The following is a 15,044-nucleotide window of genomic DNA, read 5'->3' on the forward strand; positions in this document are numbered from 1 at the left end:
GGTCATCAGCATAATCTAGTCACTTAATGTTGATTCCTATATCTTTGGTTCCCATACTTATTAGAGGTATTTCTTTATCCCAAGTTTTGATAAAACTTATCTAGTACTAGTTTGAACAGGAGTTGGGACAGTTAATCACACTATCTTAGTCCAATTCTAATTTGAAAAGGTTCATAGATTTCATCCATGAATTTTACTTTAGAGATTGTGCCTGTCAAGGTCCATTCAATTAACACATTCCTTTTGCTATCTACAGTGTTCACTAAGTATGTTATACTGGGTGATGCAATTGATTGAACTGCAGACTTTATTGAAATCTACGTAAGTGACTGCTGTGCAGTTTGACATTTGGTGTTGCAGTATCATCTTGAGGTTCCAGGTCTGTTCTGCACATGACTGGCCTGGTCAGAAGCCTGCCTGTGAAATGTTGTCTGTTCTCTAGCCTGGTGAGCATGGCACATGAGAAAACTTTGTAGGTAACTGGTAGTAGTGTAATACCTCATTAATTGTTGGAATCCATTTTATCACCCTTTTTGTTTAGTGAATGGATCAAACCATTTTTCCAGAGTGCTGGTATGATGAGGTTTATCCATGTATTGGTAATGATGGCTTGTAGTCTGTCAGTCAAGAGTTCACCTGTGATATGGAGAATTTCTACGATTATGCAACCTTCCCCTGGCACTTTGTTGTTTTTGAGATGTATAATGATGCTTCATATTCCCTCGTGTGTAGGTGGAACAGAGTTTTGATTTGGTGCAGTTAAGTGAAATTGTTATCTTTCTGCAGGTGGTTTACATTTATGTGGTTTCTCGAAGTACTGCTTCAGGATTTCACATTTGACCCATGCATTCACCTTAAGTGTTCCATTAGGGTGACAAAAACAAAGGCTAGGTGGCTTGTAGTTCTTTAGTTCTTCCATAAATGCCCAGTAAAACTTTTGTATGTTCTTCCTTCTGAAATAATTATTGATTTTCTGTGATTTTGGGTGGTATACCCATTTACTACTGTTGATTGTTTTAGATGTTTTTAAAATGTCTGGATAAAAATCCTAGATCAAGATGTCTAAAATTCTCTTACTGACAAACCATCTTCTGATCTAAAATACATAAAATTGCTTAAAAGAAGTGAACAGTAGCATAATACATTTTATATTTAAGCACTCATTCTATGATACATACCAATAAAAATTATTACTTAATTCATTGTGTATCAGTCACCAGGTATTACACATCATCATAATCTGCTGTGCTGAATCACTCTTGTAGTCATGTACACAGTGAAAAATGTTATAGGTCGTGGCAAAAATAAAGACATAGAAGTATAATTGGTAAGTGGTGCAAAGCTGTAATCTTACCTAAAGTATGTCATCATGGTTATGATTTACAATGTTAGCAATATACATCTCTGGTGATCACATTGTCACTCTTCTGTTTAAGTGTAAGGTGATGGACAGTGATAACTATCATATAGTCCATGTGGCTATCACTCGTAATGCTAGCTACAGGAACAAGGAAGTAGCTGTCTTATGACTGTCAGTCCACAGCTCGTGGTCGTGCGGTAGCGTTCTCGCTTCCCACTCCCGGGTTCCCGGGTTCGATTCCCAGCGGGGTCAGGGATTTTCTCTGCCTCGTGATGACTGTGTGTTGTGTGATGTCCTTAGGTTAGTTAGGTTTAAGTAGTTCTAAGTTCTAGGTGACTGATGACCATAGATGTTAAGTCGCATAGTGCTCAGAGCCATTCGAACCGTCTCTTATGACTGTCAGAGGACTGGCCACATATGTAGTGTAACTGCTACAGGGAAATGCTGCCTTGCAGATACTGTTACTAACCAATGAAATTTTACAAAGGCATGCCTCTATAATTATATAAATATTTTTAATGTAACAAACTTTCTACTGGATTTACATTATAGAAAATGTGAGGAACTGTTTTCAGTGTCTACAATCTGTCATAAAAATATACCGAACTAGTAGGAAAATTCTTGACAAATTAAAGCCGTGTGACATACAAGGATTCAAATGGGAGAATGTAGCTTTTGTCAACAGCATTCTTACCTGCTGCGCTATCCACACATGACTGAAGACTGCCCTCACAGCTTCATTTCAGCCTCTGCTGTCTCCTACTTTTGAAACTTCACAGAAACGTTTCTGCCTATATGACTGAAGTAGCACTCCTAGAAGGAAAGATACTGTGGAAAGATGAATTAGCCAGAATCTAAACAGAGAATAAAATTGAGCTGTTTAAGTAGTTCTTTCTCTGTGTAAGTCCAGGAAGCAAATTTGTTGTCTATGAATCTAAGTGCTGGCCTCTGTGGCCACTTCAGTTCAGAACCACGTTGCTGCTATGGTCGTCGTAGGTTCGAATCCTGTCTCAGGTGTGGATGTGTGTGATGTCCTTAGGTTAGTTAGGTTTAACTTGTTCTAAATCTATGGGACTGATGACCTCAGATGTTAAGTCCCATAGTGCTTAGAGCCATTTTTTATGAATCTAAGCAAGCTGGAGATGGCACAGTTAAGTATTGAACACTGGCTCTGGTGCTTTGAACTTCAGTTATGGGCACTGGCTCTTCAACTTGTAATTAACTTGTGCTTAGATCTGTTTCTGTATCATCTCCTCATTCTCTCTCTCTCTCTCTCTCTCTCTCTCTCTCTCTCTCTCTCTCTCTCTCTCTCTCTCTCTCTCTCTCTGTGTGTGTGTGTGTGTGTGTGTGTGTGTGTGTGTGTCCGAGGGGCTAGAGGAAGTATGTCAGCAGCCTGCTATCTCTTGACTTCAATTTTCAATTTTTTATTCATTTATTTAGGAATCACTTTTTCGATTTCTCTGTCATTATATGTGGTTCTATTTGCATCGTGTGATTTCTTTTTGAATCCAGTCTGAACTTTTACAAACAGCTTTTTTCAGTACTCCACAGTTTGAATCCTGCCTGTTAGTCAATCATTCCTTATGACTCGCTTCGTGCTCCTTGTGTCTTACTTACTTAGGGTCCTGAAGAACTTTTCTCTTGTTTCAGCTCTTAGTGATTTTTTAAAGATTTTATTATTATTATAATTATTAGTATTGCAGTTATTTCACTATGTGGCGGTCTCAACCACAACTTTTTAAAATATTTTGATTTGAAATAACAGTTAGGAGTGTTAATTCTTAAACTTTCAGAAACTAAATTTTCCAATTTCCAAACAATGGAAACTCCAGGTTGGAATATCAACTATATTAGGAAAAGGATAGATTGCTGCTCACCATAAAAATGACACATTGAGTTTAAGACAGGCACTACAAAGAGCCTGTTACACATTTAGTTTTCAGCCAAAGCACACATTCACACAAGCATGCAAGCACGCCTCAAGGACACATGACTGTCGTCTCTGGCAGCTCAGACCAGAATGCAACTGTCCTGTTTAGTGGCAATCTGGTGTGAATTTACCGTGAGCTGACTCCTGATTGCCGCTCAGTGTAACAGTTGCATTCCAGTCCGAGCTGCCGGAGATTGTCATCATGTGTGCATGAGGTGTGCTTGCTTGTGTGCATGTGTGTGTGTGTGTGTGTGTGTGTGTGTGTGTGTGTGTGTGTTTTCTTTTCTGAAGAAGGCTTTGACGAAAAGCTAAATGTGTAACGGTTGTTTTGTTATGTCCGTCTGCAACTCGATTTGTCATATTTACGGTGAGTAGCAATCTATCCTTTTCTTAAAATTGTTAAAGTTCCTAATCTGTAACTAGAAAGAAATAGAAAGGATGGAAGGAATTAAAAACTTGAAGTATTGAAGAGAGTAGTAATAGTGGGAACTCCCCCTTCTAAGAATAGTGTGAGATGCAGACTGTAAATGATAAAATATCATTATTTTTTTGCATTCATACTAAAACTGTTTGTTAATACCACTTTCATATTTATTGCAGGTACAGATAGACAACTTGCTGAGTCATATGGAAGCCAATGATTTTGGAGATATGGTAGGTCATGTTCTTTTCCATTCAAATTTGCTTAGAAATGTGTATGTGGTCTGTTTCCTGGCCTCTAACATAGTTGATTTCCAATTGTCCAGTCACATGACTTCACTAGAAATCCCATAGTCTGTCTGCAACAGCTTCACCACACTGTCATTGCTGTTGTGGTTAGTTTCAACACTGTCTTGTTGTTCCTGCAAGTTCTGCTGAAAGCGCGAACAAAATATTCGACTTCACCATTCGGCTGAGGAGAGAATGGTGCCATTCGAATATTTTGGATTCCATTGTTGTGGCCAAAATTGTTGAAATTCTGATGAATAGAATTGTGGAGCATTCTACAAAAGAATTGTGCGTGGCAAACCTTCTAAGCAAAATACAGTAGCGAGTGCTTTGATAGTGATAGAACTAGTAGTAAAATGCTATGGACTGACAAAAGGATATTAGCTGTATGTTGTTGTTGCTGTGGTCTTCAGTCCTGAGACTGGTTTGATGCAGCTCTCCATGCTACTCTATCCTGTGCAAACCTCTTCATCTCCCAGTACCTACTGCAGCCTACATCCTTCTGAATCTGCTTAGTGTATTCATCTCTTGGTCTCCCTCTATGATTTTTACCCTCCACACTGCCCTCCAATACTAAATTGATGATACCATGATGCCTCAGAACATGTCCTACCAACTGATCGCTTCTTCTAGTCAAGTTGTGCCGCAAACTCCTCTTTTCCCCAATTCTATTCAATACCTCTTCATTAGTTATGTGATCTACCCATTTAATCTTCAGCATTCTTCTGTAGCACCACATTTCGAAAGCTTATATTCTCTTCTTGTCTAAACTATTTATTGTCCATGTTTCACTCCATACATGGCTACACTCCATACAAATACTTTCAGAAATGACTTCCTGACACTTAAATCAATACTCGATGTTAAGAAATTTCTCTTCTTCAGAAACGCTTTTCTTGCCATTGCCAGTCTACATTTTATATCCTCTCTACTTTGACCATCATCAGTTATTTTGCTCCTCAAGTAGAAAAACTCCTTTACTGCTTTAAGTGTCTCATTTCCTAATCTAATTCCCACAGCATCACCCATGTGCATCGATGATAATGTGTCATCTTGTATTCTAGATAGAACTCAATTTAAAAATTCTTGGCACGGTGCTGCCTGGCTGTCTGTGCATACGTGGCAGTGGACGGTTGCATTTTCTGTCTGTTTATCAAGTCTGAGCCATGAGCAAAACTGGCACACTAGCTGCCTTTTTCTGATTCTCCAATGCCCTCTATGTAATGGTTTGAACACATGTTGCAAAAGATGTAGGAATCAGAACTTACATTTGTTCATTAGAAGAATACAATAAAATCATTCCATTCTGAAGAGAAATGCTGTCGCTTTGTGCATGGTATTTACAAACTACTACATCTGAAATTGATTTTGGATTATGAATCCAAGCCATCTGCATGTAGTACTTGAGTAATCATAGTGTCTGATCATGTTCAGTAGCCTGTACAATCTACTAAGAATTAATAGGAAAAACTTGCAATGCTTGCAAAAACAAAATGGCCAGTCTGAAGAAAAGAAACTTCCAATTTATCAAAATCCAGATCATTTCCCATGGTTAAGTCAGACAGAATGACTGCATTTGCATACTGGGCTGTAGTGTGTTAAAGAATTTGATATTGATAAATGGACAGAAGTAGTGACCAGTATTGCAGTTTCTGTGCTGTAAGATCAGGTACATCTTTCGCCAAATAAAAGAGAGCTGCCTGTGCCTTATGACCAGCTACAAGAAAAAGTTTTTACCATATGGATATTGATGAGATTTAGTGACACCATAAATTGCAGCTTATACTTCATTTTCTTGCTGACTGTAGTTGACTTGGGCCTTGTTCTGTGTGTTAGATTTCGAATGTTACATGGGATTCTCTGTTGTCAGCCTTGTGATATAAAGTTGCCTCTATTCCATGTGGTGATGCATCAACTGCAAACATTACTCCTTTTTACAGGTCGAAATTCATATGACATGGACAACTAAGAATGGACATTTCGATGTGAGAATAGATGTTCACATTCTCCAGTCCAGTTAAAAGGAACATTTTTATGCCAGAGAGGATGCAAAGGAGTGACTATTTTCACTGTGTTTGGAATGAATTCGGTGTAGTTTATCTTTTCACAACAGCAGCTTGTAGTTCTCATAGATTTTTAGGAGAAGGTATTCTCCATATGATCTTTAAATGCTTAGTTGAGGGATGTTCACTGTAGGCATCAAAGACATATCCCACATATTCACTTTCAGCATTGAAATTGATCAGTTCTGTAAATTACACTGGAGTCTTGGGTCACTTAAAACTTGGAAAAAGAGACTTCAAATGTTTGAGATGCTGTTCCGGTGTTTGTCCAGATACAGTGATGTCATGTAAATAATTTGAACAGGACAGAACTTTCAGTGTCACTTGTTCAAGAAAAACATTGAAATGATAATGGAGCAGAGGCACTTCTGATTTGAAGGCACTAGTGTTGAGGTATGGATGTACATATTAAGTACGATAAATCGAAAGTTGAAGATAAGCATCAGTTAAACAAATTTTTGCAAAGAATCTTCCATTATTTTAAGGCAATCCATAAGTTTCTCACTACGTAGGACCGGGAAGGAATCATTCACTGTTTGAGTGACAACTGCAGGTTCATAGTCGGTGCGTAGTCTAATCTTCCCATTCACTTTTCTTTGTGATCACAATGGGAGGTGCTTGCAGATTTGCAGAAACAGATTTCGAAACTCTGATTTGTTCTAATCTGTTAAGTTCAGGTGTATCTTCATCATGAATGGCATAGGGTACCAGATTAGTGTGCTAAAACAGGTTTTGCATTGTCCATGAGAGTAGTATGCATGTGAAAATTCTTTGCGTGTCCCACTGTGACGTTGAACAAATGTCTACATCTACATAGATACTTCACAAGCCACTGTAAGGCACTTGGCAAAGAGTACCCAATACCAATATTAGTCATTTCCTTTCCTGTTCCACTCTCAAATAGAGTGAGGGAAAAATAACTGTCTATATGCCTCCATATGAGCCCTAATTTTTTTCTATCTTATCTTCGTGGTTCTTACACACAATATATGTTGGCGGCAGTAGAATCATTCAGCAGTTAGCTTCAGATTCTCTAAATTTTCTGATAGTGTTCCTCAAAAATAATGTCGCCTTCCCTCCAAAGATTTCCAATTGAACACTCCAGAACACTCAAGTGTTGTTTGAACCTACTGGTCTTCCTTTAATCTGACCTGGTGCAGATCCCAAAAACTCAAGCAGTATTCAAGAATAGGTCACACCATCTCATGTCCATCCTAGGAAGGCTAACTGAAGAGTAAACTGTAAAAGCAGACTGAATCCTAGATATGCAACTTTCGATCCTTCTGGTGCATCACCAATGAATGCTGATGCAGTAATGAGCTATGTAACTGGCTCTTCAGAAGAAGTGAAAACTGTGCTACAGACTGAATGAATTTTCACTTACAAAAATTCAAGATTCAACCTCTTAAACAAAAAAACACGAACAAAATTTAAGAAATATATATTACAGGGACAACACAGGAAAACATAATCACTTACCTTGCCACTCTGCAGACGTATATCAGCCAAGAGCTGGGGCATGATAATTTACATATTTTTGACACAACTGCTGAAAACTGGTATTGGAAAGCTGCATATCAGTAGTATGCATAAGTGAAAAACATCCATGCCAAAAATATTAGTGATAGAATCTGACTGAACTACAGGGGATGGAACTGATGTAGTCGTACTTCTATATTTTGCTTGCAAAGTACATTTTCCAAGAACAGGGATATTTTCACCATTGTGGGCCATGAGGTGCAGGCATGATTTTGTACTTGAGGGTTTCCCAACTGCAGATAAGTATTTTCATTAAACAGTGTGACTGAAGCAACAATATCCAACTGAAATGATACAGCTTGATTTCAAATGTGCAGAGAGATGAACAGTTTGCAGTTTTTGTCCATTGAATATGACTATTTGTTCTGACTTACAGAAGACTGACTTTGTCTGAATTGTGATTGATGAAGAATTTAGCTGTACGTCTATTATGGGAGAGATGGTTAGACTGAGGCAATTTTTGCGATGTGCATTTCACTGTACGATTTCGTCGCTTTCAGCCATGGTTCTAGTGTGGATTGCCAGGAGGAGTGGATACAGTCTCAGAATGAGAGATTATGTTTAGTTCTGTTTTATCAAACTGAGATTTGTGTGGAACAGAATTTACTTTGGGTTTCTATTGAGTATCTTGATTTATGGTAGTGGAGAAAGCAATTTTTGCAGTTGTGCATTACATAACATTTCGCACAAGACTTTCAGAGCTTTGAACGAGCCAAGAAAGTGGCTAGGCACCCCATGCTGTGTTTACCTGTTGCCTATGGTGGTGTTTGTCCTATGCCATATGAAACCAGGTTGTCTGAGTTCATCATTGCACCTTTAAGTCAAGTTCTATGAAGTCTTGCACTTCTTGACCTTTGATGTCTTTGAGCATGACATTGAGACCAGTGGTCTGATGCTTTAGAGTCTTAGTCCATATCCTGTTATCAGCAAGGTTTTGAATAATGGCACTGCAAAGCATTCGTCTCGAAATGAGGCTCCACAAGAGCAACTACATTTGCCTTTTCTAGTCACGCCCTTCAGTTCAGTGATCTATTCCTTGCAGAATTGATTATTATAATAACATGTACAAAAAAATTTGAAATAAGCAGGAGCTACATGAATATTAACTTTGATGAAGTCAACCAGTTCACCAACAGTGTCTTCATATGATAGTATTAGGAAAATATACACCTCTACATACAAACAGAAAAAGCATTGTGATTCACCTGGTATGTCGTATGCTGCTCAAGCTGCTTACTCAATCCATTCCTCTTGGTTTGCATCAAAAGAATGGAAGGGAGGAGATGACACATGGCCACTGGAATTCTGTGCTTTACTCATTGTTATTTGCTGGTTTTGTTGTGGATCCATCAGCTTGCCAATAATAATGAGCAGTGAGGTGATTTTTTAACTCGGAAACTGAATAAGTGCAGTGAGTGATTGCTCTCTAGAAGTTGTCATTGTGTATGCAAATTACAGACACTGTAAAATATATTCCACACAAAATTATTAGCAAATTGGTATGAATTTTTGACAGCTGCCACACTACAGCACCAGATTCATCATCAATGGATGTCCAATATGTCAGTAGTTGAAGTGGCGAATAAAGATATTTGGAATCTACAAAAAGTAACATTAATAAGTTTATTTACAGTATGTACACTTAAAAATTGATATATACTTGACATTGAAGTGCTTTAGGTCCTGCTGTGGTGCTGAGCTACAATGAGAGTGATGTTCTTGTAAGCTTGAAAGCTGATACAATCAAATAAGTCACTGATACATATAAATGCTTAGTAGTGTGATGCAGCACCAATGTAATTTCCTCACTACAATCTTCTGTATTAAGGTTGATAAGCTTGTAGATCCACTGAGTGTGGAACGATTCTATAAGTGTGACCACTTAAAAAAATGCACCAGCCAGTCAGAGTTGCAAACAGTCAGGTAATTTGGATTTAGGGTCCTCTGGGGGCACATATGTGTGATGCCCCCTATAGGAGACAGTCAGCAACGGAAGTGTGAGCTTGCTTAGCTGTATGCAGGAAGGAGATTTAAATGTGCTGACTTCCACCTAATGGTGAGCAGTGCCCTGCATGCTGGGTGCAGTTGATGCAGACACCATTGATACCACACATCCTAAATCACAGGTCATTTAGGAAGACAGTGGTAGCTCAAACCAGTCTACCAGTAGCAGTAGCTCATGCTGGGCTGGCACTGCAGGCAGGTGGCCTTAAGCCTATTTCCTGTGTCCACAGTATGGATGGATAATTTCTGTGAATGGATAATTCCAAGAAATTCAGCCATTCCGTGCTAGATGGTAATGGCATCATTTTTACAAAAATTCATCACAGTTCAGCCAGTTGGTATAAAATATTTATGAATTGCATACACAAACCTTCCTTGTGAATCATTCTATCTGTTACTGAAAATCATATCAGAATAACTGAAATTAAATCAAACATACAGGCAGAAAACACAGTAGTGCACTTCATACGTGTATAGAATAGACAGAATAATATAAGATAGTTACCATCGTCATTGTGCCTGTGAATGCGGGTGTCATAGTTCACATAAAATAAAAATCACTATGACTGTTAGTACAGATGTATCTCAGAGCTTTTTTAAAATTAGATATATTTCACATACCACCACACTCAACATACACCTTATGGTTGCACAGTGTTTAATGTAGCATGATACACACTGTGTTTACTAATTAATTTTTCACTGTTGTTAGTGTGCTATAAGCAGAGCTGAACTCTTACATATTCTGCCACCACACTTCAGAATATGCTTCACAGGCCAGGAACTCACCTATGTGAGTTCAGCTCAAGCAGGTGAAGTGAACGCACATCTGTCATTGTGAGCTCCACTGTCTAGTCTGAAGGAGAGCTGAGAAGGCGTGCTTGTGATGTTGGCAGTTGTGAATTAAGCACAATTGTTGTTGTTGTAGTCATCATTTTTACAGTGAGAGCAAAATTTATCATCCTTTCATGCCACAGCATGGGCAAAGGAAGGTTACCCAGACTTCAGCTGACTGAGTTAAGGGGCCATCAGCAGTGTTGCTGAGTGAATTCGTTAATCGCTCCAAGAAGAATGACAAATGGACCAGGAAACATGGCAAAACTGAGCCAACCATTGACCAACTGTCTGAGAAAACTGACCATGTTCTTAACATGCTGGTTGCATGTTGGACCAGGAAACATGGCAAAACTGAGCCAACCATTGACCAACTGCCTGAGAAAACTGAGCATGTTCTTAACATGCTGGTTGCATAGACTCAACAGGCACACAAAGAAGCAGCAGCTGCCTGCCACCCACCATGGTGACACAAGAACCATGCTACACAAAGGTGAGACCTAATGCAAATGTGGGCCACCGGCCTTCCTTACAGCAGCCTAGGCACTGCAGCACAGATTCGGACTGACCTCAGTATGAGGAACAGATAGCACTGACGTCTGTTGAGCTGCATGATACTCACTACTAATATAACTTACCCTTGCGTGATCTATCACAGATAGAAAGCAATTCCACCACTACTCCTTACTACATCTCCAGACTGTCACAGAGATTATTTTCCTGTGGCATGTACCATGGCACTTTTTTCCCTCCACCCTAAACTCACTGTTTCTTCGTATGTTTCTATCGACAACTCTCTTCTAATTGACCCGTATCAGTGAGTAACCTTACCCAGACTAGTGGACAACATCACAGTCCTGCATCCTGTGATAACTTCGGTTTGAGTAACTATGCAGTGCAGAAGCAACATGGAACTTTTTGTGATGGTCACCATGCTAGCGTAGGCATGGAGTGGCTCTAGTCTTTTTTAAAAGGAGAAAAATGTCACCTGTGTGTGTCTGTTTGCTATTGCCACTATCCCCCGCCCCCCATCCCTCACCTTTCCTCATTTCCTTTCCTATTTTCAGATTGTTTTTATTTCTTAGGCAACATTGTGGTGCAAAAGAGATGACTCCACCTTTGTTTCATTTCAGGTTTTCATGCTTTTGTTGTCTAATATTTACATGCTTTTCACTTACTGAATGACGTGTTTCTAAATGTGCATTTCACAATTGTCTGTTTTAAGTATATTAGGAAATCCACTTTTGTTTTTCAGAATGAAGATTTTGACCACCAGCAGAGATTATATACAATCATAGGATCATGCTATTATCACAAGGTATGCAGTCCTAAAATATTTTTAATAAGGCTGATGAAATTTTGTGACACTTGAACTAGAATTTTTCAGTACAGTGAGTGAAATTGGTCATTTAAAGTAGTACTGTGTAATTCAGTAGTGTTACATGTTACAGAACATACTAACTTCAGTGAAAGTTGACAGCTCATCCCAGTTAATAAGTATATTACATACAGCAGTTACAAGGATGGGCTATGTGTGGATAGAATTAGGCCTGGCCATACAATGTCAGGCTCTGTCTGAATTTGCCTTTAATACCCTAGTTGCTTGTGGAAACACCATGGTTTCCAGTTCTTTAGCTGTAGTTCTCTATACCTTTAGAACATTCCAAGAAAGAAAGCTGCCAAATGAGTGCTCATAAAGGCAGACTGGGTTCTCAATACAGCTAACGAGCTGTGGTTTAACACAAAGCCAGGATTGAGGATTGGGTGGGTCTAATTAACAACACAATCCACTAACTTTTCGTGCATGCCAAAGTCTCACTCAGCTAAATGTTACGTGAGTCTACAAGTGGTGTCTGATTTACTCTATGTTGCTCTAGGTGCTCAGTCCAGAACCGCGCGACCGCTACGGTCGCAGGTTCGAATCCTGCCTCGGGCATGGATGTGTGTGATGTCCTTAGGTTAGTTAGGTTTAAGTAGTTCTAAGTTCTAGGGGACTGATGGCCTCAGAAGTTGAGTCCCATAGTGCTCAGAGCCATTTGAACCATTAATTATGGTGTTGGTTTCAGATATCTCAGAACAAGTAACTGTCAAAATTTATATCAAGTTATTTAAAAGATATTAGGGCAGAATTCTAATGTGAGTGGGCTGTTATTAATATAATTTCTTCTGATGAATAAAGAAATGAGGTAGAAAAGGATATGAAAAAGTTACCCATGCACCATCATACACATTCATATATAAATCTATACCCAATCAAACTTTCGCTGTGAAAACTTCATACATGTAAAGCTAAATATATGGTGGATGTTTACACACAATGTTTTTAAAAAATGTGTCTTTTGAGTATTGTCTTAAACCAAATAATAACAAAAATAAGTGAAAGGAAAAGTACATGGGAGACAAAAGAAGGCAACTAGATTTTGTAGTACTGAAAAAAGTCTATCTCTGGAAAAATGAATTCCTCAATGCTCTTGTCAACAAAAATTATGAAGTAAACTTTATTTGCTGAGGGTGCAAAAATGATTTAGAAGTGGTTAAAAACAGTGTGACTTAATGTAAAGAGTAGTAGCATAAGAACTACACAAATTATGAAAGTGCAGAGTGATGTACAAGGTGGCAGTTATTGAACTATATGAAATAAAATTGTCATAACTTCTGAACAGTTTGCGTTAGGATGTACAAACAACATGGTTGGCCACGGGGCATGATGGCAATTAGTATGCACATGCATGGTTTGGTTTGGCAACGAGGCTCACTTTTATTTGTATAGGTTTGTCAGTAAGCAAAACTGGCACATTTGGAGGACTGATAATCCTAATTTCATGATCAAGAAGTCTCTTCACCCTCAACAGGTGACTGTGTGGTGAGAAAATTCTGATCATGGAATAATCTGTGTGATATTCCGTGATGGCACTGTGACTAAAGAATGGTATGTGTAGATTTTGGAAGATGGTTTCATCTCCATTGTCCAAAGTGACCCTGATTCCAACAAGATGTGGTTTGTGCAATATGGAGCTTGACCCCATCGAAACAGGAACGCATTTGATATCTTGGATGAGCACTTTGGGGACCACAATCTGGCTCTGGGGTACCCAGAGGCCACTGGTGTGGCCCTTGATTGGCCACCATATTCTCAGGATCTGAAGACATGTGGCTCCATTTTGTGGGGCTGTATTAAAGACAAAGTGTACAGCAATAACACCAAAACCATTGCTGAACTGAAAACGGCCATTCAGGAGGTCATCGACAGCAATGATATTCTGAGACTTCAGTGGATCATGCAGAATTTTGCTATTCATCTGTGCCACATCATCACCAGTGATGGCAGGCATGTCAAACATGTTATAACCTAAATCCAAATATCTATAGTAACATTTACATGTTGGATAAAGTGTGTGCATGCCGTAGTGTGTAACCAATTTACGTTTTTTTCCCCCTATATAGTTCAATAATTCTCACCCTTTATGTGTGAACATTGCTGAATAAATTCACGTATAATTTAATATCAGACTGAATGCTTTCACTGCATCTGTGCATGTCAAAGTACTCAAATGACACTTTTGTACAGTTACTCTTATTGTGTCTTTCTTAGGGGTAGATCCCCATTTATTTATTTATTTATTTTTGTGCTGGTTAACATGTAAGAGCTTATGTATAAATAGTCAGATACAATAAAATATTCAGTAGACACACATTTTTCCCTTAGTTTCATACTCTCACCCAAATGCTCCTTACTTAAAAAGTTCAGTTATCATACCTGTGCAAACTTGACAACCAATCTTACCTGCCATTTTGCAGCAGCTTCTGGCTGGCACAAATAAAGTGCAAATTCCCACCACACAGAAATCTAAAGATGGCAGAATGCATTGTTGATTTCCAATTATATATTCATACTTCATTGGTTTTAATCTCTATATACACAAATTTGAAGCTGCTTGGTCGCATCTGTCTGTATGTACAGACTAGTCTGAGAACTGCTGTAGGGATTTTGACCCATTTTTTACTTGTAAGTACACTAATTCATGAGGAAAGTTTGTATATACAGTTAATGAATATTTAATAAAAATAGTCTGAATTATAATGAATTATAGTGAAATTGTAAAAATGATGTCATTGCCACCTACCGAACAGCCGCCATAACTCAAGAGAGAGCAGCAGTTTATTGAAAACACAGCAAGCAAGATGTAATTTGTATATGGTGTGCTGATATAGTGTTAGAGCATTTGGCTGGAAAACCAAAGGTTGTGGGATCAGTTCCTGGCTATGTCATTTTGTTTTTGAATGCACGTTTTAACCTGGCATTCACCTCTCAATGATGTGGAGATGTGCATTTCGAAATATGATGACATTTTCAGACTTTCTGTGTCTGCTTCACTCAGATTAGTACCACAATTTAAATTCTTAATTCACTGCAAATTCTTTGAACAATGGGCAGTGAGTTACTCAAGTTTGTAGTATTGTAAAATATATGACCAGTAACAAAAAGATGACCACCTCATCATTATGTTATGATGTGAGGCTTACAATTTGAAATAGTCAAGTATTTTTAACCAGTAGTTTCCTTGTAATTGTTTGAGAATAAGTGCATAATGAAAAAGCATGTGAA

At 38.5% G+C, this 15,044-nt stretch overlaps 1 protein-coding gene across 2 annotated transcripts in view; it reads left to right on the top strand.

Annotated features, from left to right (window-relative positions):
• The window catches only part of LOC126297512 (protein inturned), a 229,004-nt gene that overhangs the window by 132,003 nt on the left and 81,957 nt on the right, over positions 1-15,044 (top strand). For both annotated transcript variants that reach the window (XM_049988398.1, XM_049988397.1), the window contains exons 11-12: positions 3,891-3,944; positions 11,694-11,756. In XM_049988398.1, coding sequence (XP_049844355.1) covers positions 3,891-3,944; positions 11,694-11,756 — 117 coding nt within the window. The remainder of the gene's footprint in view (positions 1-3,890; positions 3,945-11,693; positions 11,757-15,044) is intronic.

The sequence above is a fragment of the Schistocerca gregaria genome, chromosome X (assembly GCF_023897955.1).
Source record: "Schistocerca gregaria isolate iqSchGreg1 chromosome X, iqSchGreg1.2, whole genome shotgun sequence".
NCBI classification, from domain to species: domain Eukaryota; kingdom Metazoa; phylum Arthropoda; class Insecta; order Orthoptera; family Acrididae; genus Schistocerca; species Schistocerca gregaria.